The 24,532-nt window shown below is 48.9% G+C and overlaps 1 protein-coding gene across 6 annotated transcripts in view; it reads left to right on the top strand.

Annotated features, from left to right (window-relative positions):
• Positions 1-24,532, top strand: part of EIF4G3 (eukaryotic translation initiation factor 4 gamma 3) — a 145,263-nt gene that overhangs the window by 39,567 nt on the left and 81,164 nt on the right. For all 6 annotated transcript variants that reach the window (XM_075437622.1, XM_075437621.1, XM_075437633.1 and 3 more), the window contains exons 2-4: positions 3,691-3,766; positions 4,740-4,883; positions 24,079-24,174. In XM_075437622.1, coding sequence (XP_075293737.1) covers positions 24,145-24,174 — 30 coding nt within the window. In that variant the 5' untranslated portion in view covers positions 3,691-3,766; positions 4,740-4,883; positions 24,079-24,144. The remainder of the gene's footprint in view (positions 1-3,690; positions 3,767-4,739; positions 4,884-24,078; positions 24,175-24,532) is intronic.

Raw genomic sequence — 24,532 nt, 5'->3', positions numbered from 1 at the left:
AATCGCTGCTGCAGCCGGATGGGGACGAGGTGGAACTCCCATTGCATCTGCGCCCGCTTTTGTTAATCTGCCAGCAGTGTCTCACTTACGTGGATTTTTAAATATATATCTAGGTATTTCATGACTTAGCGAGCCTGGAAGAGCAATGAAGAGACGCCAGAGTCGGTGCTCCCCGCTGGCTGCCGGCCGTCTCCGGGTGGCTGGCATGACGCTGACGGCGGGGGGAAGCTGCAGAGAGGCGTTCAGCCCGGTGCCGGCGTGGGAAGCGCAGGCTGTAGCTCCGCTTTAGTAACCTGCGTGTGATTGAGGGGGTTCCCCTTGCTCCCTGCTCTTCTGCCTCGTAGCCCGCCTCGTCGTTTCTCCGGCAGTCGTGGAAGTATCTCGGAAAACAGTGTGAGGTTTGGGGTTAGCTTTGCTTTTCCACCCTCACCCCCCCCTTCCCAGCCTCCTGGAGGATTTCAAACAGCTGAATCGGTGCGGCTGAAGAGGGAGGTGTGGGTGGCAGGGATGTAGGGAGAGGAGGAGGAGGAGGAGGGAGGGCACAGGATCCTCCTGCGTTGGATCTAAGCATGCCAGAATAGTAACATGAAAGAGCTGCCTGAATTATTCAGCACATCCCTGTTTTCTGTGTGCTGTGGTTAATTAAGTGCTGCAACAGAGCCAGGCTGAGTTCTGCTTTAATGCTGAAACTTTCCTGCCGGTGACGGGGCAGTGGGAGGGCGGCATTCGTGCAGTTTGCGTTGCAGCTCGGGTTGTGCAGCTCTCGATGGCACCGAAATCTCTGTATGAGGGGAGATGAGTGCCCCGGAGGGTGGTTTGCTGTGGACGTGGATGGGACGACGCTGCTGGGTGAGCTTTCGCTTCCCACCTGCTTGCCGGGACCCGTTCACATCCCGTGGTGGAGTCTCCCGTGCTGTCGCTCTGCACCCACTGCTAGGAAAGAGGACCTCGTTAGCAGGAGTCTGCTGATGAACTTCTGCAGTCACCCTGGCTCGCTTCTCCTGAAATAACCACAACCGTTACCCCGGGTGGGCTCCTTTGGCAGATGTTGGGGGGGGAAGGTAGTCAGTTCTACGGGGGGGGGGCAGAAACGAGCTCTGGAAGGATTACAGGGAAGCAGTAAGAAGCTAGATATTGGAAATAACCTCTTTCTCCAATGGTTATATCTCATTAAGGCTTACTGGAATTTAAGGCATTTTTGTCCCTATCGGTCTCACAATCAGGTCAAGTCCTTGGGCAAAAATGACTTAAAAGATTTCTTTTTAATCTGGTGAGAATCATCACTTCTTAGAAGTGATCTGAAATGGCAACCCCAAACTCTGAAAATCCATCTAAATTGCTCATTCCTTTAGGCAGCTCTTCCTGGGTGCAAAAAGAGAGGTTACTCTGCGAAAGAAGATTATTTGCTCCTGGCTGATATAAGTTCTAAAATAAGAAAACAAATCCCAACCTGCTCGAGGACAAAGCCGTTTTTCCAAACTCAGGAGCAGTCCCTTTTGAAACAGTGATCGCTTCACTTCATTGTCAGAGCTACCTGGAGACTGGAAACCTCAGCTGTGACGAAAGGGAGGCGGCGTAAATCCGTGCCTCTGCCCCCCCGGCTTTATCAGAAGGTGGCCACGGGGTGAGGGCAGGGTGCTGCGGCAGTGGGGTGCAGAGAGTTTGTGAGTTCTCATTCCGCCTTGCAGTGCGCTTCTGATCCTCCACTCCCAAGTTCTGGCTGCCGGTCGGTGTTTTCCAAAACTCAGGAATGAATGTTAAGATCCTCAGGGTGTAGGCTGGGAGTGGGGCCTTGGATCCGTTGCAGTCTGTGGCAGATCTTCCCGTTGCTTCACTGGAGTCAGGATTTTGCATCTAATTTTGTTGTTTAAAAACTTCTTGATTTCATCAGATGATACCTTATGTGCTTCCGCGCAAGCTGGCACGTCTGCAGATTGAAGATGGGCCTGAGACCCTGCAAAGAAGTTCTTGCACTCATTTAAAAAATTGAAAGGGGACGGAGGCAGAGCACTGTCTTGGGAACCAGCGGTGCCGGGTCCCTGTCTCGGTTCTCTCAGTCTGGAGCTGGTCGTGGGCGTCCTGCTCTGCACCTGCCGGGCTCAAACAGGGACATTGCCTACGAGCGAAGGTGGCGTGAAGGTCGGAGGGGTCTTCTCCACGTGTAATCCCATAATGCAGGGTTTTTATTGTGTCTGGCGTTCAAACATCAACGATATAACAAAAGTGGAAGTTTTTAGAATAATTTCTCAACCTGCGTGGTGAGGGCTGACCTTTATGGTGACGTATTCGGTATCGAAACAGTGCGATACTGTAAATCTGTTTCTGCTTTGCCTTGGAACTGGTCTGGGAGGAGGAAATGGGCTGGGTCATGCTGCAGACGGTCGACAGATGTAGAGCAGGTCGCATCTGAACGGTCCTTGCTTCAACCTGAAAATTCCGTATGTTTTAAGGAGGGGGAGCGGGAGGGTTGAGATGCCTGGATCGCCGTTGAGTCTCGATGGTGCTGGCGGGGTCTCTCCTGCCGCTGTGATGTCGGTCCCTGCAAAGGTTTGGGCAGCAGCGTTTCTTTGGAGGTAAAACTTGTAGTGCAGAGGGGGAACTCTTGAACGGCTCAAACTAGTGTTCTAGGCTCAAAGTGTAACTTAGGAGCGTTTTTTTTCTCATTTGAACAAAATCTAAGAAGTGTTTTCAGTATTTTACTTCTTTTTTAAGTATCCGCCGTCGTGTTAACACGTGTGGTCCGTGTTACTGGTGTGTGTGCAAGAAACTTCATCAGTCAGGCTGCTCTCATTTTCCAAGAGGCTTTGAGGTATAGAATGTAAACACCAGAAAGGTGAAGTCAGAATATGGCATTTAGTGGAAAATTTTTCAGCGAGTTAAGCATGGCTTTTTGTGACGGTGGGTGTTGGGTCTCGAGCCAGACGTGTGCTAGACCTAAGGCCACAAGGTGTTAGCGAAGTCAGGAGGCATTTTTTATTTTAAATACCTGCATCCCCTTGTTTTATTCTGCAAGTAAAACGAATTCTAGCTGACGTGTTTGTTGCATGAAGTCTTTTTCCCCTCTGGATTTGGATTCCCACACTACCTTTCCAATTGAAGAAGGCTATTGCAGTTTGCCTCTAAGTAGCCCTGCAGCAGATCATCAAAGCTGAAGATCTCTCTGACAGCCTCTTTTAGAAACGATTTTAGTGGGCGGGCGAGGAAAGGAGTTATGGATTGAACAGAGGCAAACAAGGAAACAATTATAACACGGTTCCTGCGTGGCTGGCAGAACAGCCGCTGCCTTTGTCAGAGAATGCCCTGCTGATCAGCAGGGTTTGTCTGGCTGAATGCAGAGGGCTGGTGGGGTTGGGATTTTTTCCCTTACTCTTTAAAAAAAGAAAAAAAGAGGAGGGGGATTCTCTTGACAGGACGGAGGTTTTGTGGATTGTTCGGGATTTGTTTGCTTTCGGTTTCTCTCGCTGTGTTTGCGGGTGACACCTGCCTTTCGAAGCCACGCTTTGCTCCTCTTCTGGAAAACCTTGAAGGCTCGTAGCTGCCTGGTTGCAAGCGAGTGCCGCGGAGGTGTCGGTGTGTCTGCCGCAGCGTGGCGGGTGACCGGCTGCATCGACGGGCGACGTGTTGGCTGTGTGTATCACCCAAACACAGCCCTTCCTTCCGCGCTGCTTTCCTTAACTCGCTGTATTGCAGAATCCCCCGAGGTCCCGTGCAGCAGCCCCTCGAGGACCGGATCTTCACGCCGACCGTCTCCGCTGTGTACAGCACTGTGAGTATCCGGCTGATGCCGCTGCCCTCGTGTTGCTTTTGGAGGAAGGGTACTTTCCAAGTATAAGCAAATTGTATAATTTTCCTTAAATGCCATAAAACCCATATAATTTAAAAAACATACAATTAAAAAATGCAACTTCTTTTTTTTGCCTCCTAAAATAAATGACGATGGGTGAGGACCGTTTTTGTTGTGTAGGAGTAGGGCAACAGGAAATCTTGGAGACGTTTTGGGTCCATTCCTTTTTTTTGTTAAGTGTCTCTACTTTTATTTATCAGACATGAGAGTGGGTTTTCCTGACAGTTTCACCTGAGCGAACAAGTTACTAGCCAGATTTTCAGTCTGTTGGCTCCATCTCTTTCCTGCCTCCTGCATCTTGGAGACTGGCTTGTTGGAGTGTATTGCATGTTTCTAATAGTTTCTTAACAGAAAAACAGTCAAGGAAGATTTGTTTTTCATGTGAAATATTCCATTACACAGAGGAAGAAATGTTTTGATTGTAGAGTTTCATTCTTTGCTGGTGGCAAGCCCTGCAGATAAGAAGGCCTCTCTGCCGTCCTTTTTTTCCTTTTTGGAGAGAAGCATGCGAGTTTTCATCGTTGTTTTTTGGGTCACTGGTGATGTGTATCCCTTTTCAAAGTCACAGTGTTGTTTGATATGGCATATAATGGAGAGATCGGAGATCCTGGGCCTGAGGTCAGAGGGATATTGCAAAGCAAGACCAGAGCAGTGAAGCTCCTCCAGTTCCTACACGTGTCCACCAGTGACTCCAGCTGGTGCCCTTATTTTATGATCCTTCCCTGTTTTCCTGAATCATATAAATAGTTAACTAACTTGTACAGGGTTTCACTTAGATAAATACATATATATTATTTTACATATTTTTTTTTAAAGAAGCTGCTAGCTGCTTTCTTAAAAAGAAGATTACAGTGTCTCTGCAGACTGGATTACTAATACTATGTTTTACTAACAGTTTATCTCCACACAGGTAACACAAGTAGCAAGACAGCCGGGTCCTCCTGCCCCATCCCCTTACACTGCACATGAAATAAATAAGGGACACCCAAATCTTGCTGCAACGCCACCGGGACATGCGTCGTCCCCTGGGCTTTCACAGGTAAGACCTGGCACTGGAGCAGAGCGTTCCCGGCCTCCTGCTTTCCCCCTCGTGCGATTCGCGGCTTTGCGGCTCAGAATCTGACGTAGCCACCTGGTCTGTGACCAACGTGTAAAGCTTGGTTGGTGAATAATGTCTTTGCGTGGCTGGAACCTTGTGGTGATTTACAGGGAGCCCTCAGGTTTATGAGGCATCAGTTCATTGTAGATTCTGTAGCAGAAACTAAAAGCAACTTGAAAAATTATAGGAGATGCTCGTTGATGAGCAGTGTGCTTCACTGTCGGGCTCGGCTGCTCTGGGGCATGGCCTGGCTCCCGTTTTAAATGCCGTGAAAGTGCCCGATGTCCTCTGTAAGGGATTTTCCATTTCCAATGTTTTGCACAGGATGCTGCAACTCTGTAATTCTTCTAAGAAGTGGGACAGTAAAATGAGTTACAAAAATGAGTGCTAATAAAAGAAACGAGACAAAGGAGTGATTACAAAAAAAGTACAGAAGAAGAGATAAATAGGAGTTATAATAAGAATGGAGAAATAGCATTTAGTAAGATACACGGAATAAATTGGTCTTTTTGTAGTCTTTATTAGATGAATATTCTGCAGGGCTGACGTGAGAGTGGAGAAGCTTATCTGAAGGAAGGGGCGAGAGACAGGTAATGGGGCACAGAAAGGGGAGATAAATGCTACAGGATCGGGGAAAGCGGGCTATGTAAAAGCATTGAGGCTGGAGATAGGGGGAAGCCTGATGTTCCCTTTGTTCTTGTTTATTTTGTACTTGTTTGAATAAGTGGGATAAAATAGGAAGAAGTGAGCAGGTCGGCTGTGAAGAAGCGCCGTTTCTCTCTGAACGAGACGTTAGTTGGGGCGGCAGGACGGCTAGCGGAGGCGAGGAGGTGCCGGGAGCCTCGAGCATAGCGCAGCGCTGGGACAAGGCAAGCTTTCTGCTCCTCCTGCCAGCCGCTTTAATTCGGGTGAAATATTAAACTGCAGCTGACCTTTTAGACTCGGAGATGCGTGAAAACAAACAAGGTCGTGTAAGGAACACTTCACCTTAATATTACGCCTGCTAGATAAAACTTGGTGAGAAAACTGGAAACATGGTCGTGCTTGAAAATGTGCAAATGCTCATCGTTTATGGAGCGGGAAATTAGAGGCTGAAGTATCTATTTTGGATCGTAAGTAGCTTGTGGGCATTAGTCAGTGGTCTCGGAGCTGTTGCTTGCACTTTTGCTGCATGGTTGTTGGAAATGAAGTCTCCAGTTTGAAGACTGAGCCCCACATAACGGAGGGAGAGCACAGCAGGGGTGTGGAGCAAACCCTAAAACGTTGCATGGCTTGTGTTGTGTATCAAGAAATTCGTTCCTGGTAAACCATGTCAACAGGGGGAAGCTAATCATGTGGCAGATTAGAGGAGAAGAGAACATTCTAGGCAGCCTCTTTAAAAAGATATTCTAATCAAGGGTTTTTTTTTTTCCCCTTAATATTTTCCTGTTGAGTCAGTGCGTACGTCATCAGCAGGCTCTGTGCCAAATCACCGCTCCAGCCAGCCGGGAAAACGCTCGTTTCCTGTTCTGCTGGCTCCTACGTCTTGGAGTCTTGGAAGTGAGCGTCAGATTGTGTCACTGCGATGATGCCACTGGTAGGAGCGGTTTGACCTTACGTCCTCCGTGGCAGCTGAGGATCCCGAGGGCTCTAGGAGGATATTTGTCCTCTGACTGTATGGGGCTGGCCCTTGCGTGCTTGGTGAGAAAAAGGAAGCTCCGAGGTCAGAAGCCAGGCAAAGCATCGGTCGTTGTGCGCTTTCGGGACCATGGAGGAGCGAGTTCTGGGGAGCTTTCCCAAAGTGATTCGTGCAAAGCTGGGGCTCGGTAACAAAGCAGCAGAAACAGTGGTTTCTGTTCGTTCTGCTTGCCTCTGGCCAGGTGTTTTCACTGTCGCGGTGTCCCCTCTGTTGACCCTCTCCTTTGCAGCTGGAGGTGATGGTGCAGAATCAGAATGGAAGTGCCTACGCTTGGGACACTTCCACCAGTAAGGCCTGAAAGGGGTTCAAGGCTCTTCACATCAGCAGTTACTGGAGAGCCCGTCCCCAGGGGAAGGTTTCCGCACCCCTGAACTGTTACAGGCTTGGGTGAACCTTAAGTGGGTTTTGGGTTTTTTTTTAACACTAGAATTCTGAATATTCTTATGTATATCTCAGGTCGACCCCCTGTCAGGTGTGGAGTTTCAGTATTATATTGTGGTCAGAAATTCCCCAGCTGAGCGGAGTGTTGGATGGCAGTGTGACCTCTCACTGCAGCTATCGTTTCTCTGCTGTGGGTTTCGGTGAATGCCCGCTTGTGCTTGTGGTAAGGAACGAGGCGAGAGGAAGTTTCTGTTTCCAGACCACTTGTTGTTTGGGGAACTTCTAGCATGATTTCATTTATTTGCTTTCTTTTAGGTAAACAATCAAAATCTTTTCAATCTCTCATCACTTGAAAGCTTTTCCATGCTGTAATTGTTTTTTTTGTCTGATTCCTGGACCCCTTAAATCCTGCCATTTCCCTTGTGAGATAAAGTGACCAGAGCTGCCCTGCGGTTCAGAAGAATGGTTTATTACGGATTTCTTTAACAGTGATGCAACACTTCACAAACTACAGTGTAGCTGAAGAACCCGTGCTACGTTGGTGACTGAGCACTGGACAGAGGTTGTCTCGGCGTTTGTGCGGTCACACCTAACGTAGCGGGGTGTGTTTGTGCGTGGCACGGGGTGTGTGTGTGTTCTTGATTGGATGGAGTAATTAAAAAGGTACGGAAGTGACCACTTCATTGGAACTGGAATCTGATTAAGGGGTCATTGATTTCTCCAGCAGAGCTGTCACTTAATGAATACTCCTGAAACCGAGTCTTTCCAAAGTAGGGGCTGCTGTTTAGGCAGCAGTGAATGAAAATATTTGTGTATGTTTTTGGGCTTCAGATATCACTTAGGTCTAAAAGTAATTTTGCCAGGAATAGAATACGTGTTGCTTGCTTGTGTGGTCGCAGGTTACTCTGAGTGCTGTCAGTCCAGGGCTCAGCAGAGAGGTCAGTCCCTGGCTTTTATCTGGTAGGCATCCCAGCATCCCTCCTCTTGGGGCTCAGGGTCGCTTACCTCCTCTTGCTTTAAGTGGAGATCTTGCAGGAGCCGTGCTGCGAAGGAGAACGGAGGGTTAATAAGTGCTGTGGTTGCACAAGCAGTCCCCTTGCTGTCCTGGCTGCTCGAAAGCTGCCTCTTCCAGTAAGTCTAGGCGATGGGAGATTAGGTAATATCTTAAAATGGTGGTAAGTGGTAAAAGGAACTACTGTCTCGTACAAAACCTCTGGGCACTGGGAGCTGGAGCACTTCATAGGTCTGCAGACTTCTGCGTGACGAGGTGACAGCATCGTGTTGAGTGGTCTGTGAGAGAGACTTTGGGAGCCACAGCTCAGGAGATGTGCGGGATATTTCATGTCTCTGGTGGGCAGAAAAGTCAGGTGCAAATGTATGTTGTGCCTTTGTAGCTGGCTTTCCTTTGACTTTATTGAAATAAACTGAAACAGATGGTCCTGCCATGCTGGGGTTTGGTGTCTTTTCCACTGATTCTTCTACCTTTTCCATTTGACGTAGCCCAAACAAGAGAAAGGCTCGCAGTTTGACTTCCTCCGAAGTCTTTCGTAATGACCAGCCTCTGGCACTTGGCTGCCCTTCAGAATCAGTTTCTGCAGCAGAATGAGAACAACTTGGCAGCAATGAGAAACAGGCCCACACCCCCGTCTCCACAGCAAGAGACAGCGTTTCTGCTTCCCAGATTCCAGGGGCTTGAAATCATGCTGCTGCTCTCAGGAATGTGCTGGACTCCGCCGGCGCTGGGGAATGCGCAGCACATGTTGCTGCCGTGATGTTATGGCCAGGTGTGGCCCTGTGTACATAAAATTTCATATTTCTGTTGTTTGTCATGCGAAAGGGCCCCTCGTACAGCCTGGAATAGGAGGGGTGCATCTCCTCTGCCTCCTCTCTTGGCTTGCAGACTCCAGAAGTGGCTGGTTGGAGGCAATTTGCTTTCTCAGCGCACAGAGGAAAGGAGAAGCCATTGAAAAAGGAGTAGAGAAGTTTCTCCTCGGGCATGGCTACCAGAGCAAGTTATCCTGAGATCCAGCAGGGCATGGATTTACAGTGTGCCGGCCACCGCAGGGTAACTGCTTGCCTGGGCGCTCTCATTCCATGATGTGAAATCGTCCAGTGCAAGCAGTGCAGGCAAAGAGCGTTCACACAGGCAGTTAATGCAAAGCAGCTGAAACGCTGTAAATCTGCCCTCTGCTCCAGCTTTATGTTGCAGTAATTTATGGTGTAGCCGTGCCTTAAGATGGGAATAACGAGAAAGCAGAGCTCTTCCCATGCAACCGGACTGGGCTTGGAAGGAGGCAGCAGAAAAGCTCTTCCCTCTGTCCTGTGAGTGATCAGATGACGAGGAGAGGGCTCCTCTGGTTGTACCACAAGCAGGAGGCAGCGTGTGAAGCTGAGGGCATCAGGACAAGACAGTTTCATCCCTCCTCATCGCCTAGGGATGTGCTGAAGGATCCCAGGGAACAAGTGCAGTGGATTCTGGTGTGTGAGATGAAGCAACACAAGAGGGGAATGGTTTGGAAAAGGCTCTTGGCTTACTGTGCCTCAGCTTTAAAGCTGCGGGCTCTGATGTGCGTGCCGAGGGATTCTTTTAGTCCAGGACCACAGTTTGTAAGCACAGCCCAACCACGCTTGGAACAAATCGCCGGGAATTTCCTCTGCAGTCAGGGAAAGCTTCTTCTCTTTCAAGAACGCGCTATGCACTGAGCAGGTCGGTGCTTCATGCCCATGGCTACCTCTTAGGCTAAAATGATGGAGTATCCAGTTAGCAGAGGACCCTGTGGCATCTATGGAGACCATACTCTGAAGCTGTTGTAGTTATTGACAGCTGTGTTTAATAATCCCTTATCCATTTCTGACAATGTCGAGATACACCCACAGAAAATAAATGTGGAAGAGAGCTGAATTCTCAGGATCTTGGTGTACAGAGACCTTGACTTTTAGGTGGCTGATTTAAATCCAAAACAGATTGTACTAGCTGAAACTTGTTACCATCTGGTTCTTTGCCTGAAGTGAAAAGACTTTTGTGGTCTCATTCTGGTCCTCAGAAATGTCACCATTGCTAAATTAGCGTTTGTAATAGCAGTGAGACATTCCTTAGTACCTTCAGGTCTGGGAATCTGTGCCAGGAAGCCTGTCTGTGTGCCATCTGTGGCGTCTTTGTAGGCAATCCCCAAGCCCCTCTTGTATTAGCTTGGATCCTTTCTAGGGGAGCCGGAATCCTGTTATAACCACGATATTTATTCAGTAATTCCCTCCCATCGTTTGTAGCCCACTTTGGATTTTAGATGCTTTTAATGAAGTGCCATTTATGAAGGGATTGGAATGGCAGGAGGGATGTAATTTAATCGTAACCTGGCCCACTCGTGCCCTGTTGACAAGTCAGGTGCCCTGGGATGCGGAGAGTGTTACGGTAGCTGTTTGCTCCTCGTGTTGGAGGCAGCTGCCTTCTGTGTTTTGCTGCCCGCAAGCTACACATTACACTTGTCTTCCCCCAAATGCAGCTACTCCCTGTTCCTCGAGCCCGTGCGTGCTTTGCTGGGAAGAAGTGCTCTGTGTGAAGGCAGGTAATGAACTTCCACAGCCCCTGGAGCACGGGACGCTCCCAGGTGTTGTCTCCTGTGTACAAACACCCTGTCCTTCATTTTCTGTGTTTCCAGAGCATCTTTGGTGGATGCCTTGGTTGGAGGCAGTTCTCTGGGCGTCGCAGGGAGCTCTTCACGCAGAGAGCTTTTCCATACAGGAACCTCCGTGTTTTATGTAGGGTGCCATTATATAGCAGATTTCATGCCGATTAAAAGCACGCAGCATCCTGTAACTCGTAAAGCTGGTACAGTTGTTGGTTGGGATATTAATTAGCAATGATATTTGCAGCTGCAGTGATGTGGACACAGAACGAAAGGTTGAATTCTCCTTGCCTAAGAGAAGAAATCGGGGCTGGACCAGCCGAGGGAGAAGTTAGCGTGTGCGTGCTGTCCCTCTTCTACAGCAGATTTCAGTTTTGTGGGTCTTCTGTCCGTACCAGATAATGAGGATAAAGAAAATTTAAACATCAAGCTCTTGATGGTGCTTTGTGGGCAAGACACCTGCCTTCCAGAGACGTGCATCAGTGTCTTTTTCAGAGCAGTCAGGAATGTGACCTCTAGTACTTCTCACTTCTTGTGCATGCTCCTGTGTATCCGGGTCGGGCTTCTGCTCAACGCGTGTTTTTAATGCAGCTCACTAATTCAGAGCTTGCAGAAATAGTGACTGCAGGTGGAGATTTGAGAATGCGAGTTACTTAATAGCTGATAAATCCAGGAGAAGTGTAATCTTCTTTTGGCCTTTGTGTTAAAGACCTGCTGGAAGTGCAGCTGAACTCTCTGTTTTGTAATGGGATTAGTAGGGTTTTGACTGGTTAATAATGCTGGGAATATTTGCTCATAGAATGTATTTCATTATTTTTGATTCATTGCTGTGCTTTTTACCTCCTTAGGTGAAATCTGGGCAAATCTATGCTGGCAATGTAAAGCGTGTCTGTGCCTTTCGGTCTTCGGGGTGCTTCTCTGTAGCAATGCTCAACTTCGTGGGTGTCTGCTAATTTGGGGAGAGCAGCTGGGTGCAAGAGCTGCAGGAAGGGAGATCCACGGTAGTGGGGAAGGCATAACGTAGCTTCAAATGCCAATTAATGCTATTAACTTTAATAATTATTTCATCTTGGCAACAATTAACTTTCAAAAGGCACGACGTAGGTGGGATGAATGAATTAGTTTTATTATTTGTGCACTTAAGAAGGACTGGAAACAGCCTTCGGTTCCTTTTTTCTAAGAAGGAAAGGAAAGAAGGAAAAATCTGTTACAATTTTATCGCGTGCATGTGCAAGGGAAAGCTTGCAGCACAAATGCTGAGTGTAGCTAGGACTAGGTCTGCTCTCCAACCCCCCCCCTCAGGGCTGCTGCTACGCTTTGCGGAGGATTCCTGCGTGGAGAGGTGTGTTTAGTACTTCTCCGCGTGGTCCGGTGTGCCCGCTGCGGGAAGATACGGGGTATTTCTGCTGCTGCTTCAGCTTTGTCTTTCAGGAGTAACCTTAGCCTGGCTTGGAGTCTTCCCTGGCCCACCCGCCCTGGTGTAAACTGAGCTGTCTTGAGTAAGAAAGCTCTCACAGTAGGTGTCTTGGCCACAGGAAGCATCCTGGATGCGTGACCTAGCGGAAGAGTTCGCTTTTGGCTTATGACACTGTTGTGAATCAAAAGTAGTTTTAAAATTGCCAGTAACTAGTGTGGTTGGGGGATAAATAGCATTTTTAATAGAAAATTAAACTCCTCTGTAGCTGTTTTAAAATTCTTCAGATCCCTTTCTTCAGGACTTTTCTGTGTGCGTTTTCGATTCTTAGTCACATGGACTGTGCTTTATTTTGATGCTTTTCAGACTTTACCACTTACTGAACCACAGTTTTTGTTCATAATATAAAAATACAAAATAATGTGAGGCAACTTGCTGTTTTCTTATGTTTAATAATTTGTGTTCGGGTGTTCCTTCTGTAATAATACCTTCTGTTCCATGCAATTTAATGGATGGTTTCTTGCATGCTCCAGAAAATCTGCAGTTTTTAAACACACACAATGTGTTGCAGAAGGCAATATGTCTCAATAAACACCAAAGTCAGCACAAAAGTCAGAGCTTAACACAGTTTCTGTTTTGTAAACGTAGAAGGCATAAAATATCCGAAGGAGCCTGTGAATTACTGGAGTCCACTGTTAGCTGATGTGTCAGACCGGAGAACTGAAGAATAACTTCAGCAGGGAGGACCTACCCACCAGGGACCAGGGTTTGAAGCCGGTGAGCAGCGTGGTTCTCCTGCGGGCTGAAGTCTTGGTGTGCTGCTTTCCACTCGCAACGAAGAGCACAGAAGGATTTGGTGGTTACGGAGCGGCAATGCCGCTTTTGGCTCTTTGTAGCCTGGAAGGACTCTGCCAGCGTTCTGCATACACCCCCTCCTTATGATGCTGGTAGTAGCTAGTTATTTAGTTGCTTTAAATTGTCTGAATTTGCACAAAGTTAGACACAGTGGCATTTCTGGGCTTCAGTGTAATGCAGTAAAACTTGCACATTTTTTCTGATCGCTGCCATAGACTCATGAAAAGGTTAAAGTTGGAAGAAATCTGAAGATCTTCTATCCAAGTGCCTGCCCAGAGCAGGGTCAGCTACAGCAGCTTACTCTGGACAGTGTCCACTTGGGTTTTGAAAATCTTCAGGGATGGAAACAGGCTTAGAGATAGACAGACAGCAACAAGCTCTTTGGAGGTTTTGGTTGGGGCTTGGAGGAAAGTAGGAGGGAAGCTGCAGACTTGCTGCTGTTCTGGCGTTAGCACGGCGTTGAGGGCTCGGCTGACTGCAGGGTGTGTTCCTGCGCACAAGCGTTCATCCTGGTATCGGGTGTTGGTTGCTTGTGTCAGGAATGGTGTGGCCAGCAGGAGCAGGGAGGGGATCGTGCCCCTGTACTGGGCACTGGTGAGGCCGCACCTTGAGTGCTGTGTTCAGCTTTGGACCCCTTGCTACAAGAAGGACATTGAGGGGCTGGAGCGTGTGCAGAGAAGGGCAGCGAGGCTGGGCAGGGGTCTGGAGAACAGGTCTGATGAGGAGCGGCTGAGGGAGCTGGGGCTGTTCAGTCTGGAGAAGAGGAGGCTGAGGGGAGACCTTCTCGCTCTCTGCAGCTCCCTGCCAGGAGGGTGCAGGGAGGGGGGGTTGGTCTCTTCTCCCAGGTAACCAGCGATAGGACGAGAGGCAATGGCCTCAAGCTGTGTCAGGGGAGGTTTAGATTGGATATTGGGAAAAATGTCTTTACTGAGAGAGTGGTCAGGCCTTGGACCAGGCTGCCCAGGGAGGTGGTCGAGTTCCCATCCCTGGAGGGGTTCAAAAAATGTGTAGATGTGGCACTTCAGGACATGGTTTAGCAGGCGTGGGGGTGCTGGGTGGATGGTTGGACTTTTGATGATCTTAGAGGTCTTTTCCAACCTATGATTCTATGATTCTGTGATCCTTGAAGTTGATGTTCTGGTTAAATCGGGACAAAATTTTCTAGGGCAAGCAAAAGGTGTGTTGTAAACTGAAGGGTGTCTCTGCTGAGATTCATAGATCTGCATCCAACGGTGGAGATACTGGAATTTCTCCCCTCATCACACACCGGCACACCCTCCCCCCTGTGTTTTTGAGTACCTTTATTATGGAAAATACTGAATCACTGAACTGGGTAATGGTCATTCCCAGACCACCCCCAGGCTGCGAGCCACGGGCTGCAGTCGAGGCAGGGACTGTCGTTTCACTCTCTGTAAGGAGCCAGGTAAATCCATACTAGTATTTACAGATATTATGAAATGATAATCTACTGCGGCGTTATCCTTGCCCTCGTGCCTTCATTAACAACAGTGTTGAACCTAGGCAGCTTCTGTGGTGATGGGTTTAACAAACCAGTGTCCTCGGGAGGAGGACAGCCACGAGCAGGAGGTCTGCCACCCCCCTGTCCCAAAATGACACTTGCTGAAATGTTTCGCTCCGCACCTTCAGCTGACCACATCGCTGCGCTCTGAAATTGTGCCTGGGCTGATCGGCTGGAGCGCCGTACCTTTTCTGAAAAAGCAGAAGGATGGTTCTCTCCTCCCCAGAGCCGTGTGTTGTATTTACCTGTGCGCTGTGCTAAGGGGGGTTGCACTCGGCACTGTAGCTGCTGATAAAAGAATTGGAATTACTGTGTTAAAAACACGGGGTAGGCCTGAACTGCGGGGAGATAGTGTGTCAAACGGGCGTTTTCTGTCTTGCTTTTCCTTTTCCCTCTCCTCTTGTGTAACATCCCTACAAGAATAGTAACCGCAGTGTCTTAAGCAGGAAGGCAGGGAGTGCGTATCTGGTGTCTGTTTTGTCCTTTGCACAAACCGTCTTTGTCCGGGGAAGAGGAAACCACGTTTCCTCCGCTGCCTTCCCGCGCTGAGAATCTGATTGTTTGTGTTAGAGTAGGAAAAATGCCTGTCGTTCTGCGGGTGTTAGCTGGGACTCGGTTTCCCTCTTAGCTTGCTGCCTTTGCCCGCTTGAAAGCGCGGTGCTAAATCATACAAAGCCATAAAAAAGGCTGTGAAAAATTTTGCAGGGCAGGTGATGACACAGATGATCTACCCCGAGACAAACTGCTGCGGAGGAAGGAGAACGACGGCTGAGCCACCCTGGCGAGAGGAGCCGTTCCTCGTGGGTCGGGGTGTTTTTACCCTTTTGAAGGCTGAGTTTGATATTTACCAACACGGGGAATCCTCCCGAAGGCTGGGCTGTGGGAAAAAGGGGGAGCGGAAGCCGGTGTGCTTGCGAGGAGAAGGAGGAGCGAGGATGGTGCCTGCTGCGGGCAGTGTGGGCTCTTTGCTGCTTGTTCTGCTCGTCTGCGCGCTGGTGAATCCCCCAAATCCGGCAAGAGACCCGGAGCTAACCGAGGGTCTGGCGATCCGTGTTTCCGTAAATGCACCGAACAACCTCAGTGCCTGTTTACTCTTCGCTTCCATCCAGATCCAGCCCTTGAAGCTTCCCAGTAAATCCGGTGGGCAGAGACTTTGTACCAGTGTCACGAGCTGGTCCCGTCCCAGCGGGGTGTTTGCACCGTGGTTGTGTTAAATTCTGTTTTAAAGTGGAAACCTCGAAATCTGCGTAACCTGTTCGGTGTTACAGCAGAGCTCTGGTGCTTGCATCATTGGTTTTGATGGGGCTTTGAATATTCCAAGTAATACATACCAATATATGCAGAAAAACTCAGTGTTTTCAAGCTACTGATGCATCTTACAGGGTAGCAGCACTGGCTTAGAGAGAGCCAGCAGAGTAGAACTGCCGTGTATTTTTATTTCACAGGGTGCTGCGGTGAGGATAAGCTGATTTCAGTGATGCCGGATAATTTGCAAATGAGCCGCTTAAAAAATTTGGAATTCTTGATGCGATGTATACCAAAAAAAAAAAAAAGGATATTTGAACATTTGAATGAGGCCTTGTATTTAATCTGGTGGTGTGTTTGATGATATGCAGTTAAAGTATCACTGTAAATAACGAAAGCCAAACTACGAGCAGTTAGAGGGGAATTGTCCTTATTTGTTGGTATAATCGCTGAGCTATTTTTAAAGCTGTAAAGCTGGGATAGTTCACAAGAGTAGTGTGCGAATATGCTTTTACGAATTATTTGAGAGCGTACTATGTAGAAAAGCCTGGAATGAATAATTTAATAATTCAGGCTTCTCCATCATAATGTGTAATATTTGCAGATAAACTGGTTCTATATACAGATAGATGTTACAGATACTACAGATTTTTTCCTACCGTACTCAAATTATTCACATTATACAAGTTATTCCAGACAGCAGCTTCAGTGTCTGCCATGACCCTGTTCTACTGACCACAGGACACACCGGGGGAGGAGGAAAGAGGATAGATTTAAATCATCTAGCTACCAAAATAGTAATAAAAATCAAGTATATTCAAAAGCAGTCCAGGAGCTGAGCAGCGTCGTGCCGGCGTTCCGATGTGGGAGCAGAGCTGCGATGGCGGCAGCACAGGTGTCCAGGTGTGGTAGTGCCCTCGGTGCAGGTCTGAGGGAATGTTTGTTCGTGTGTCAACGCAGTTCACTCCTGCAGGGTCTCTGTGAGCAGCGTTGGCACTTACTCGTCTTTCCCCACAGGGTTTTATTGCTTGTAGGTGCAGCCGCTGGGAGGGCTGCCGAAACGGTGTAGGGGTTACGTTCTTGCTGTGCGTTTGTCACCAAGGTGGGCGTTTCTAGCTCGGTAACGTAACCCTGAGCAAAACGGAGACTGGAGGGGCAGGGAGATGCTGAGAAGGTCTCGTGGGGCCGTTTTGGCTTCTCACGGTGTCGATTTGTGAGTGCAGGTTTGATTCAAAGATCGAATTCTGTGCTACCTGAAGTCCGCGCAGGTTGCTAACTCCACGGTGAGGTGGCTGAGTCCTGGGCATCTCCCACGGAGAGCTCAGTCACTTAGTTAAAAAGTATTTTATTTTGTCCATTGCCAACGTAAGAATTCTGTGTCAAGAGCTGCTTCTCCTCCAGTTCAGCCCTCTCTGCTGCAGGTGCGGCAGCGCCGAGGAGGACGGCAAGGGAGACAGCAACAACAGAAATCTCTTCATCCCGTTCACTTGGTGCTACCGGTGTCTGTAAGTCAGCACCCGGATGGAAAAATGAGCCTTTCATTAGCAGTGCATCTTGTAGGCTGTCTAGGAGGAGGTTCTGGGCTCTTCTCGGGTGCTCTGGCTGTAGCTGTTATCTCTACCTTGCAACAATACAGCTTTTCGTATCAGATGAAAAAATACAATCTTGCTATAACGTTCAGCCTTTGGAAGTACTAAACATTTTCGCAGTCACTTCAAGCCATCGCTGCTGCTGCAAGAGCACGGGAACGGGAGCAAGCGGTTTGGGGGAGGGCGGGAGAGCTGCTTCCGCCGGCACCGTGAGTTCGTGCTGATAAACACCTTGCCTAAAATTGAGGCCATTCAGGAATGAAAGCGTGAGGAAGACCAAAGGTGCTGGCTTTGTAGGAGGGGCAGCCTGAAGAGCTGCTGTTCTGGCGTGTGCTTGTCTGCGGGCGAGTTTCTTAGGTGGAAATGAAGACACGGATTTGAAATTATAATCCTCTTGCTTTTTGAGAGCTGAAGGTGAGAGATTTCTGCTTACTGGGTACCACACGGCTGCAGTGATTTGATTTCGGGCTGTGGGAGGGCAGAACAAACACAACGAAACAAATAAACGATATTTCAGAATGAAAAGCCGCGTCCTTGCCGGCACTGTCCTTCCACACTTGTGCACCGAGGGACGGTTTATGCTGCTGCGGGGGATTTCTTCACCTCCATTTGAAGACAAACTCCCGCCATCCAGGCCAGGGACCCAGGAGAAAACCTTTTAAAAGCCTCTAAGAGCAGCCTCAAGGGCTGGTGCATCAACACAGCCTGTCCCGCGCTCCCCGTTGTGGTTTTCCTGGAGGAGAACAGTTCAGCAGCTGGGAGGAGAACTGAGTTCAGTTGTTAAAGACAGGGATAAGAAGGAAACACCCGTGCCGTGATCTTGCCAATGACTCTTGTAGTGCTCCCTCCTGTACCTTGCTCCAGGGGCAGCTGCGTTTTGTGTCAGGGAGCTTGTAGAAATCAGAACTTATAAATTTAGAGACCGGACCCCTTAGTGTAAAGTACACTGAGTGTTCCTCTAAGTGTCCACCTGGTGTGGCTTTAATCAGTATTTAGCGTTTAACTGGGTTGGTGAACGTCTTGGTAAAAGACCCCTGTCGTGCAGAAATACCTGTACAGCGCGAGAAACGTCTGTGGGTTTGCGTGGGGGCTCGTCTGGGGGCAGAGGTGGATCTCGCAACAATTTCATCCTCGTTTCCAGCCGGTGCATGCTTTTGGTATTTTATGTCTCAGCAGAAAGTGGTTAAAAATCTTTCTGAAAGTCCGTGGGCGATGCTTTCCGTGAGCTGTTAGCTGGGCGCTCTCCGTTTGTGGGTGCAGCGATCCGAACGCTCAGGTACAAACCACTGCGGCCAGGGACCGTGCTTTTTTATTCCCATGCGAGCGTTGCGTTGCTTGCTGTCGTGGCCACGCAGGAACGATGACCTTTAGGGTTGCTCTGGGGTCGCTGAGGGCTGCCTGTGGCCCCCGCACGCGCCGTGTCGCTAGAAAACGTTTTGCTTACGCTGTCGTGTTCCTCCCAAAGAGATTAAAGCTTTTTGCTGGCGTTCAGCGGAGTTCCAGCTCGCCCCGGACAGGAGCGTGGTTGCTGTGTTGGTGTTACTGGGAAGTGAGTGGGAGTCCGAAGGTTTTCTCACCCAAGGTCACCGTGATAGCGATGGTAATAGAGCGGCAAGCTCCTGAGTCACGGTCATGTGTTGGAACTACAAAACCATTTCTCCTCCTCGTACGTAACTTCAGTAAATATAGACCCAGCCGAACCTCTTCCCAAAGTCAGGAGAGGATTCAAGGAACGGCGCCAGGGCTGAACCCCTTCCCACACCAAAGCCAAGCGCGCTGCCGAAGGCTCAGCGAGCGACGCCTTTCTGCCTGGGGACTGACGAGTTTTGTTCCCCAAAAAACAAAATCGCCGCGGGCTGCGGGAGCCGAGCGCTGCGTGACTCAGCTTTTTCTGAACCTGATGCGCGTACTTTGCCTCTCTATTCCCAGGACAGGCAGTACCGAGGGAGTCATGTTACGCAGCAGGCTCAGCGTTGATTAACCAGCTCGGGAGCTGATCTAAGAATAACTGTTTTCATTTGTTTTGGTGGTAGTGATGATTTTATTCTTTTTGCTTGGCGCGGTCAGCAGCCTGAGGTGGAAACTGCACAGAAAGCAGACAGAAAGAGGTTTCCCCAGCAAGCTGCGGGAATGCAGACACACGACTGTTATCGCTTTCCCCCCTGAGCAGCCACATCTGAAATACAAAATCAGGAAGGTGAAGGCTTGAAGGCAAGCCCACTGCTCTGCCTCGAAAGTGGGGCAGCTCAGCGGCTGTCCGCTCTCTTCCAGCTCGGGGTGCCGCAGTTATCCGAACTTCAGGGGTTTTGGTGCCAGCGTTGAGATGCTTCTGAACCAGTATTTTTATACAAAGCGATATTTGCGTCCCTGCCTGTCCCTCTGTGGTAGTTTATTTAGGGAATCTTTGGAGCATTTCCTCTCTCTTCGTTTGCTTGCCTCATCCTCAGTGGTTCAGTCACGGTGCGTAAAAGCCACGCATTTCCAGTGTAACTGCGTGTGATCAGAGTTACTCTGTGTACCTATTTAGGTGCTTGGCATAGGAAAAAGTCCTTTTGACAGATGAATATATGTGACACATTTAATCAGCTGACTTGCGTGAATAGCAGGAGAGTGCTGTGCTGTGATTTACTCTGTCTCTTGATGGTTGGTGGTTTTTTTTCAGGCTACAATATCCTTACATGTGAACTTAGTACCTGCAGGAATTGATAAAGCACTTGTTTTCCTCCTGTTTTTTCCCCCCCTGTTATGGTTTTAACTCAAACACCCGTTAAGGCACACCTCCATCTGGCTTGAAGCGTGCGGAGCAGAGGCGTTTGTTGTTGTTTAATAGTTGTGAACCGTGTTTATTTGGGTGGGGTTTGTTGTCTTCGGTGGGGTTTGTCCTGCACTCCTGCCTGAAGGCTGCGGGGGGGAACCTGGCACCCGGAGCTGCCCTCTGGGCTGGCAACAGCACCGGCTGCCCAGAGGTGCCCTGTTTTGATGGCAGCTTAACAACAGAAACCCTCCAGCGGCTGCTGTTGAAGTCTTCCTATGCTTTTTTCTTTACACAGCTTCATGCTGTGCTTATTCTGATAGGGTTTAAATACTAAAGCAAATGTAACACTAGATTGCGTTGTCTTGCCTTTGCCTCTCAGCCCTACCAGTGTCAGAAATGACATTTTTCTATCAGTCAGGTCACTGTCTTTAAAAACGCCTGCTTTGCACTCTTTCTACGGAAACTCACAGTGTTTTAGGCTTAGTGATTGCTGTGCTTTCTTTATTTCAAATTTCCTTTTGCCTGGGTGATTAGAAGAAAACTCAGGCTGTTTTGGAGGTGGGTAAGGACTTTGAGGGTAGCGCAGAAGTTATCTCTGACTCGAGATTTGTTCTGTTGCCTGCAAATTAAACCTGAAGAAACCGTGTTTTCATGAGCCTGAAGAAGAGGGAGACAGTGGATATTTTCTCCTCCTGTTGCTGAGGTGCTGTGGGAGCAGCAGTTCAAACCGGCCAGGGTCAGGTCTCTTCTCTCGAGATGCAGAGATGCAGTCAGCGGTGAGATGCTACCAATGCAAGGCGACTTCTCTAGGCTGGGGACGAACAGATAGCAGTTTCCCCGCGTCTCGGCCGTGCTGCGGTCGCTCGTTGCTGTGGTGGCATTTCTGCTGCGAGATGTGGTGCGCACTGTTTACTGTGCAGCAGTGACACGAACAGCTCAGGCAGAATCACACTTGTCAAATAAAAGGGGAAAATATTTGATGCTGCATCTGACATCTCACAAAATTAGAAGACTTCTTGCAAATTAGTTGTTGACATGAATTAGAGGTTTTACTGGTGGTAGGAAGGGAGGGAAGCGCTGGTTGGAGAGGATTAGAGCAAATGAGCTCCTGGAGAGGAGGGGCAGTGGAAAACCGGCCCTGCTTACCTGCCAGAGGTCGCTGCTTCTGGAGCAGAAGCTGATTAAAACATTTAATTGCTCTCAAACCAGAGTCTCTTCTGCAGTATTGGTATAAACTACTGCAGAACAACATTGCACAGCGGAATACTCTGTCAAGTGTGCTTTGGCGTCCTTAATCACAGCAAAGATCCAGCGATGTGCTTGGATTTTTATCACCTCTTTGATCCAAGAAGTGATGTGAAAAGCAAGTAGAAAGTAACAGACCGCCCTGCCTAGTTAGCTTGTGTAGCAGGAGCGCTGTCCTTGCGTGTCTGTGTCCTCGTGCTGGAGTTCTGCTCTTTGGTGGTCAGTCTGCAGGTGGTCCCCGGGCAGGGTCGGGGGGTATCGCAGCAGTAGGTGTCTGGGGTGGGGCTGGTTTGGGGCTGTGCTCAGACCCCTCATCCCCTGCCACCACGTTTGGTTTTGGCTTGTTTTTGTTTTCTGAGACTGGAAAATTCCTCAGTCGGATTGTTTCTAAACTATATTTTCATTTACCTTGTATTACATTCTGATCAGCAGGAGATTAAGCAGAGATTTTATATCTAGGGATGAAAAAGAAGAAAAACAAGAATAACGCAGAGACCCCATCTGTCTCCTGGAGGCTCTGCAAGGCACAGGACACCCATCAGTGCGTGCTGGGGCACTCGGTGGCAGGCATCTTGCAGTGATCAGACAGACTAGGTGCTCTGCCAAAGAAAGACATATTCTTGCTCCAGAACCATCCTACATTTGCTCTTATCGAAAGGGCTGAAGGGGCTGAGCTGTGGGTGAGGTCTGTGACTGCTGCAGGACCCAGCCTGAGAGGGGAGAAGTAAAAGTGTGCTTTACCCAATGGCATACTGTTATGCCCACTTTATTTTGTAAGAAAAACTCTTCTTAAATTGCTTTCTTTTCCTTGAAAGCATACAGCCTTCATCTTGCAAGGGCTGGTTGCCTCTCCCTTGAAAGCCAGAACATGCCTGATGGTACTTGGTGAAGTTTGCGAAGTCAGACTCCGAAGTTTTGCAGGCTTCAGGACTGAGTTGCTTTTTAAGAAGCAGCTTGTTTTTGCTGTTTCTACACCGCTCCTTGAGCTATCAGCCTGAAACGGAGCTTTGGGCGTTGTGCTGGATCGTGTCTCTTGGTAGCTGGGGGACTGGAGCATCTGTCCTGTGAGGAAAGGCTGAGGGAGCTGGGCTGGTTCAGCCTGGAGAAGAGAAGGCTGCGAGGGGACCTTAGAAATGCCTCTAAATATCTGCAGGGTGGGGGTCAGGAGGACGGGGCCGGACTCTGTTCAGTGGTGCCCAGCGACAGGGCAAGGGGCAACGGGCACAAACTGAAGCAGAGGAAGCTCCAGCTGAACCCGAGGAAGAACTTCTTCCCTCTGAGGGTGACGGAGCCCTGGCCCAGACTGCCCAGGGAGGCTGTGGAGTCTCCTTCTCTGGAGATATTCCAGCCCCGCCTGGCCGCGGTGCTGTGCAGCCTGCTCTGGGTGACCCTGCTTTGGCAGGGGGTGGGACTGGGTGACCCACAGAGGGCCCTGCCAACCCCCACCATGCTGGGATTCTGTGATAGCTAAAGTTTTGTTAGTTTCTTTTTTCTTTCTTTAATACAAACAGGTTTAGCCTACCAAATACAACTTAGTTTTATTGTTTAAAAACTTAATTATTCAAATCAATTATAGCACAGTTCAAATCAAAGACACCCTGAGATGTGCCGGAGAGCTGGTGCAGTGAAACCTGTTCTCTCAGTACCACGTCACGGACTGAAACAGTTCCCTGTATTCCTTAGACCTGCTCTTGAATTTTAATGTGGAAGCCGTCAGATTCAAAGATGAGGAGGGATTCTTCAGCAAGGCTTGAGGTGTGGATATGTCGTAATTCTGTGTACAGAGAGATCTTGCACTGTTCTTAAGCATGTGCTCTCCCATAATCCGTAAAGGGAGCCCAGAGCCCTTCTCGCAGGAGAGCCAAGACCCAGTGAACTCCTTTATTCATGGGGTAAAGCTGACGGTGCCTAGCCGGGCGGTCAGCAGGGACTGTGGTTATCACCGGTGGTGCTGCTGTCCGGAGCTGGCACCACGAGGGACAGGCGGCGAAGATGGAGGAGCCGAGGAGCCGGGGAAGTGGTTTGTGGTGGAGTCGTGCGGGAGCTACGGGGCAGCACGTGGAGCTGGGGCTAATTCCTCCTGGAAGCGAAGGCTGTCGCAGGCTCCTGGCTGGGTCTTGTGCCATTACAATAATGAACTGTTTTAAAACAAAAAAAAAATTAAAATTTTTTTTTTGTTGTTCACAAAAAAAGGAAAAAGGTGCTCTGAAAAGTTATTTCTAAATGTCTCGTTAAAATGCGTAATCCGCATAACTCTACAGCTCCAGTTTATTGTTACTTTGGGCAAATAACATGAGGGAGAGCATCTGGTGGTGTAAATTGTTACAGCCCAGTGAAATCAGCGGAACTATGAAACATTGACACAAGCCGTGCTCGGCCTGAGGTCTGTAACGATTTCGGGCCGTTTCACCGTGTTACGAATGCTTTAAAGCAGCAGTGGCTTCTGTTCAGTGCGTTGGAGCTTGTTCCTTGTTAGTTCTCTTATTCTGGAGGTGTTACAGGGGATGCCTGCGGTTCCAGCTTTGGGGACGGGCTGGCAGGAACCTTTTGGGCACTACGTGGCTGGGGAGTCGGACAGCGCAGGGCCTCACGCTGACGTGCAGGCTTCGTTACGTTTTCTGCTGCGGCACTCGGGGCGCTCAGGGTTGTGGTGATAACGTGGTTGGGTCCTTGGTGGAGAAGGCTTTCTCCATTGCAGTCACCTGGTCTTTTTGTTGTCTTTATCTTGGTGTTAATCAGCAGCCCACCTGATAATTGTGTTCAGTTCCTGTCTTTGGGGATCAATCGTTTGATACGCTCATTTTTGATGTACTTTTCTTGTTCCTTGGCAGGCTCCTTACCCCTCAGGACAGAATGCAGCTCCAACCACGCTGGTGTACCCTCAAGCCCCTCAAGCAATGAACACCCAGCCTCAGACCCGCTCGCCGGTAAGGGAGCCCCTGTTTGCGCTATCTTCTGTTCTTTCTTCCTCGTTTTTGTGTTTCTCTGTGTGTGTGTGTGTGTCAATAGCACTGGGCTGGTTCTCCAGAAAGCTGGTTTTATGGAACTGGAAGCACGTTCCAAATGGCAAATCTTGATTGAGGTGTTCAGACACTGTCCTGGTAGGATGGTTTTCCATTTAAAGTGGCTCATCGGAAGAGAAGCGATGGAGGGTTGCTCATCTATGTTCAAATAACACAATTTATTTTTAGCATAGTTTCTTTCAGGTTCACTTCAGTTTAGAGGTTAAATTCTTTACCAGAATCTTTCTCTTTTCTTACTTATTTTTTTTTCTTTTTTTTCTTT

This window comes from Opisthocomus hoazin, chromosome 16 (assembly GCF_030867145.1).
Source record: "Opisthocomus hoazin isolate bOpiHoa1 chromosome 16, bOpiHoa1.hap1, whole genome shotgun sequence".
In the NCBI taxonomy this organism is placed as follows: Eukaryota; Metazoa; Chordata; class Aves; order Opisthocomiformes; family Opisthocomidae; genus Opisthocomus; species Opisthocomus hoazin.
This window is presented reverse-complemented; position numbering and strand designations above follow the sequence as displayed.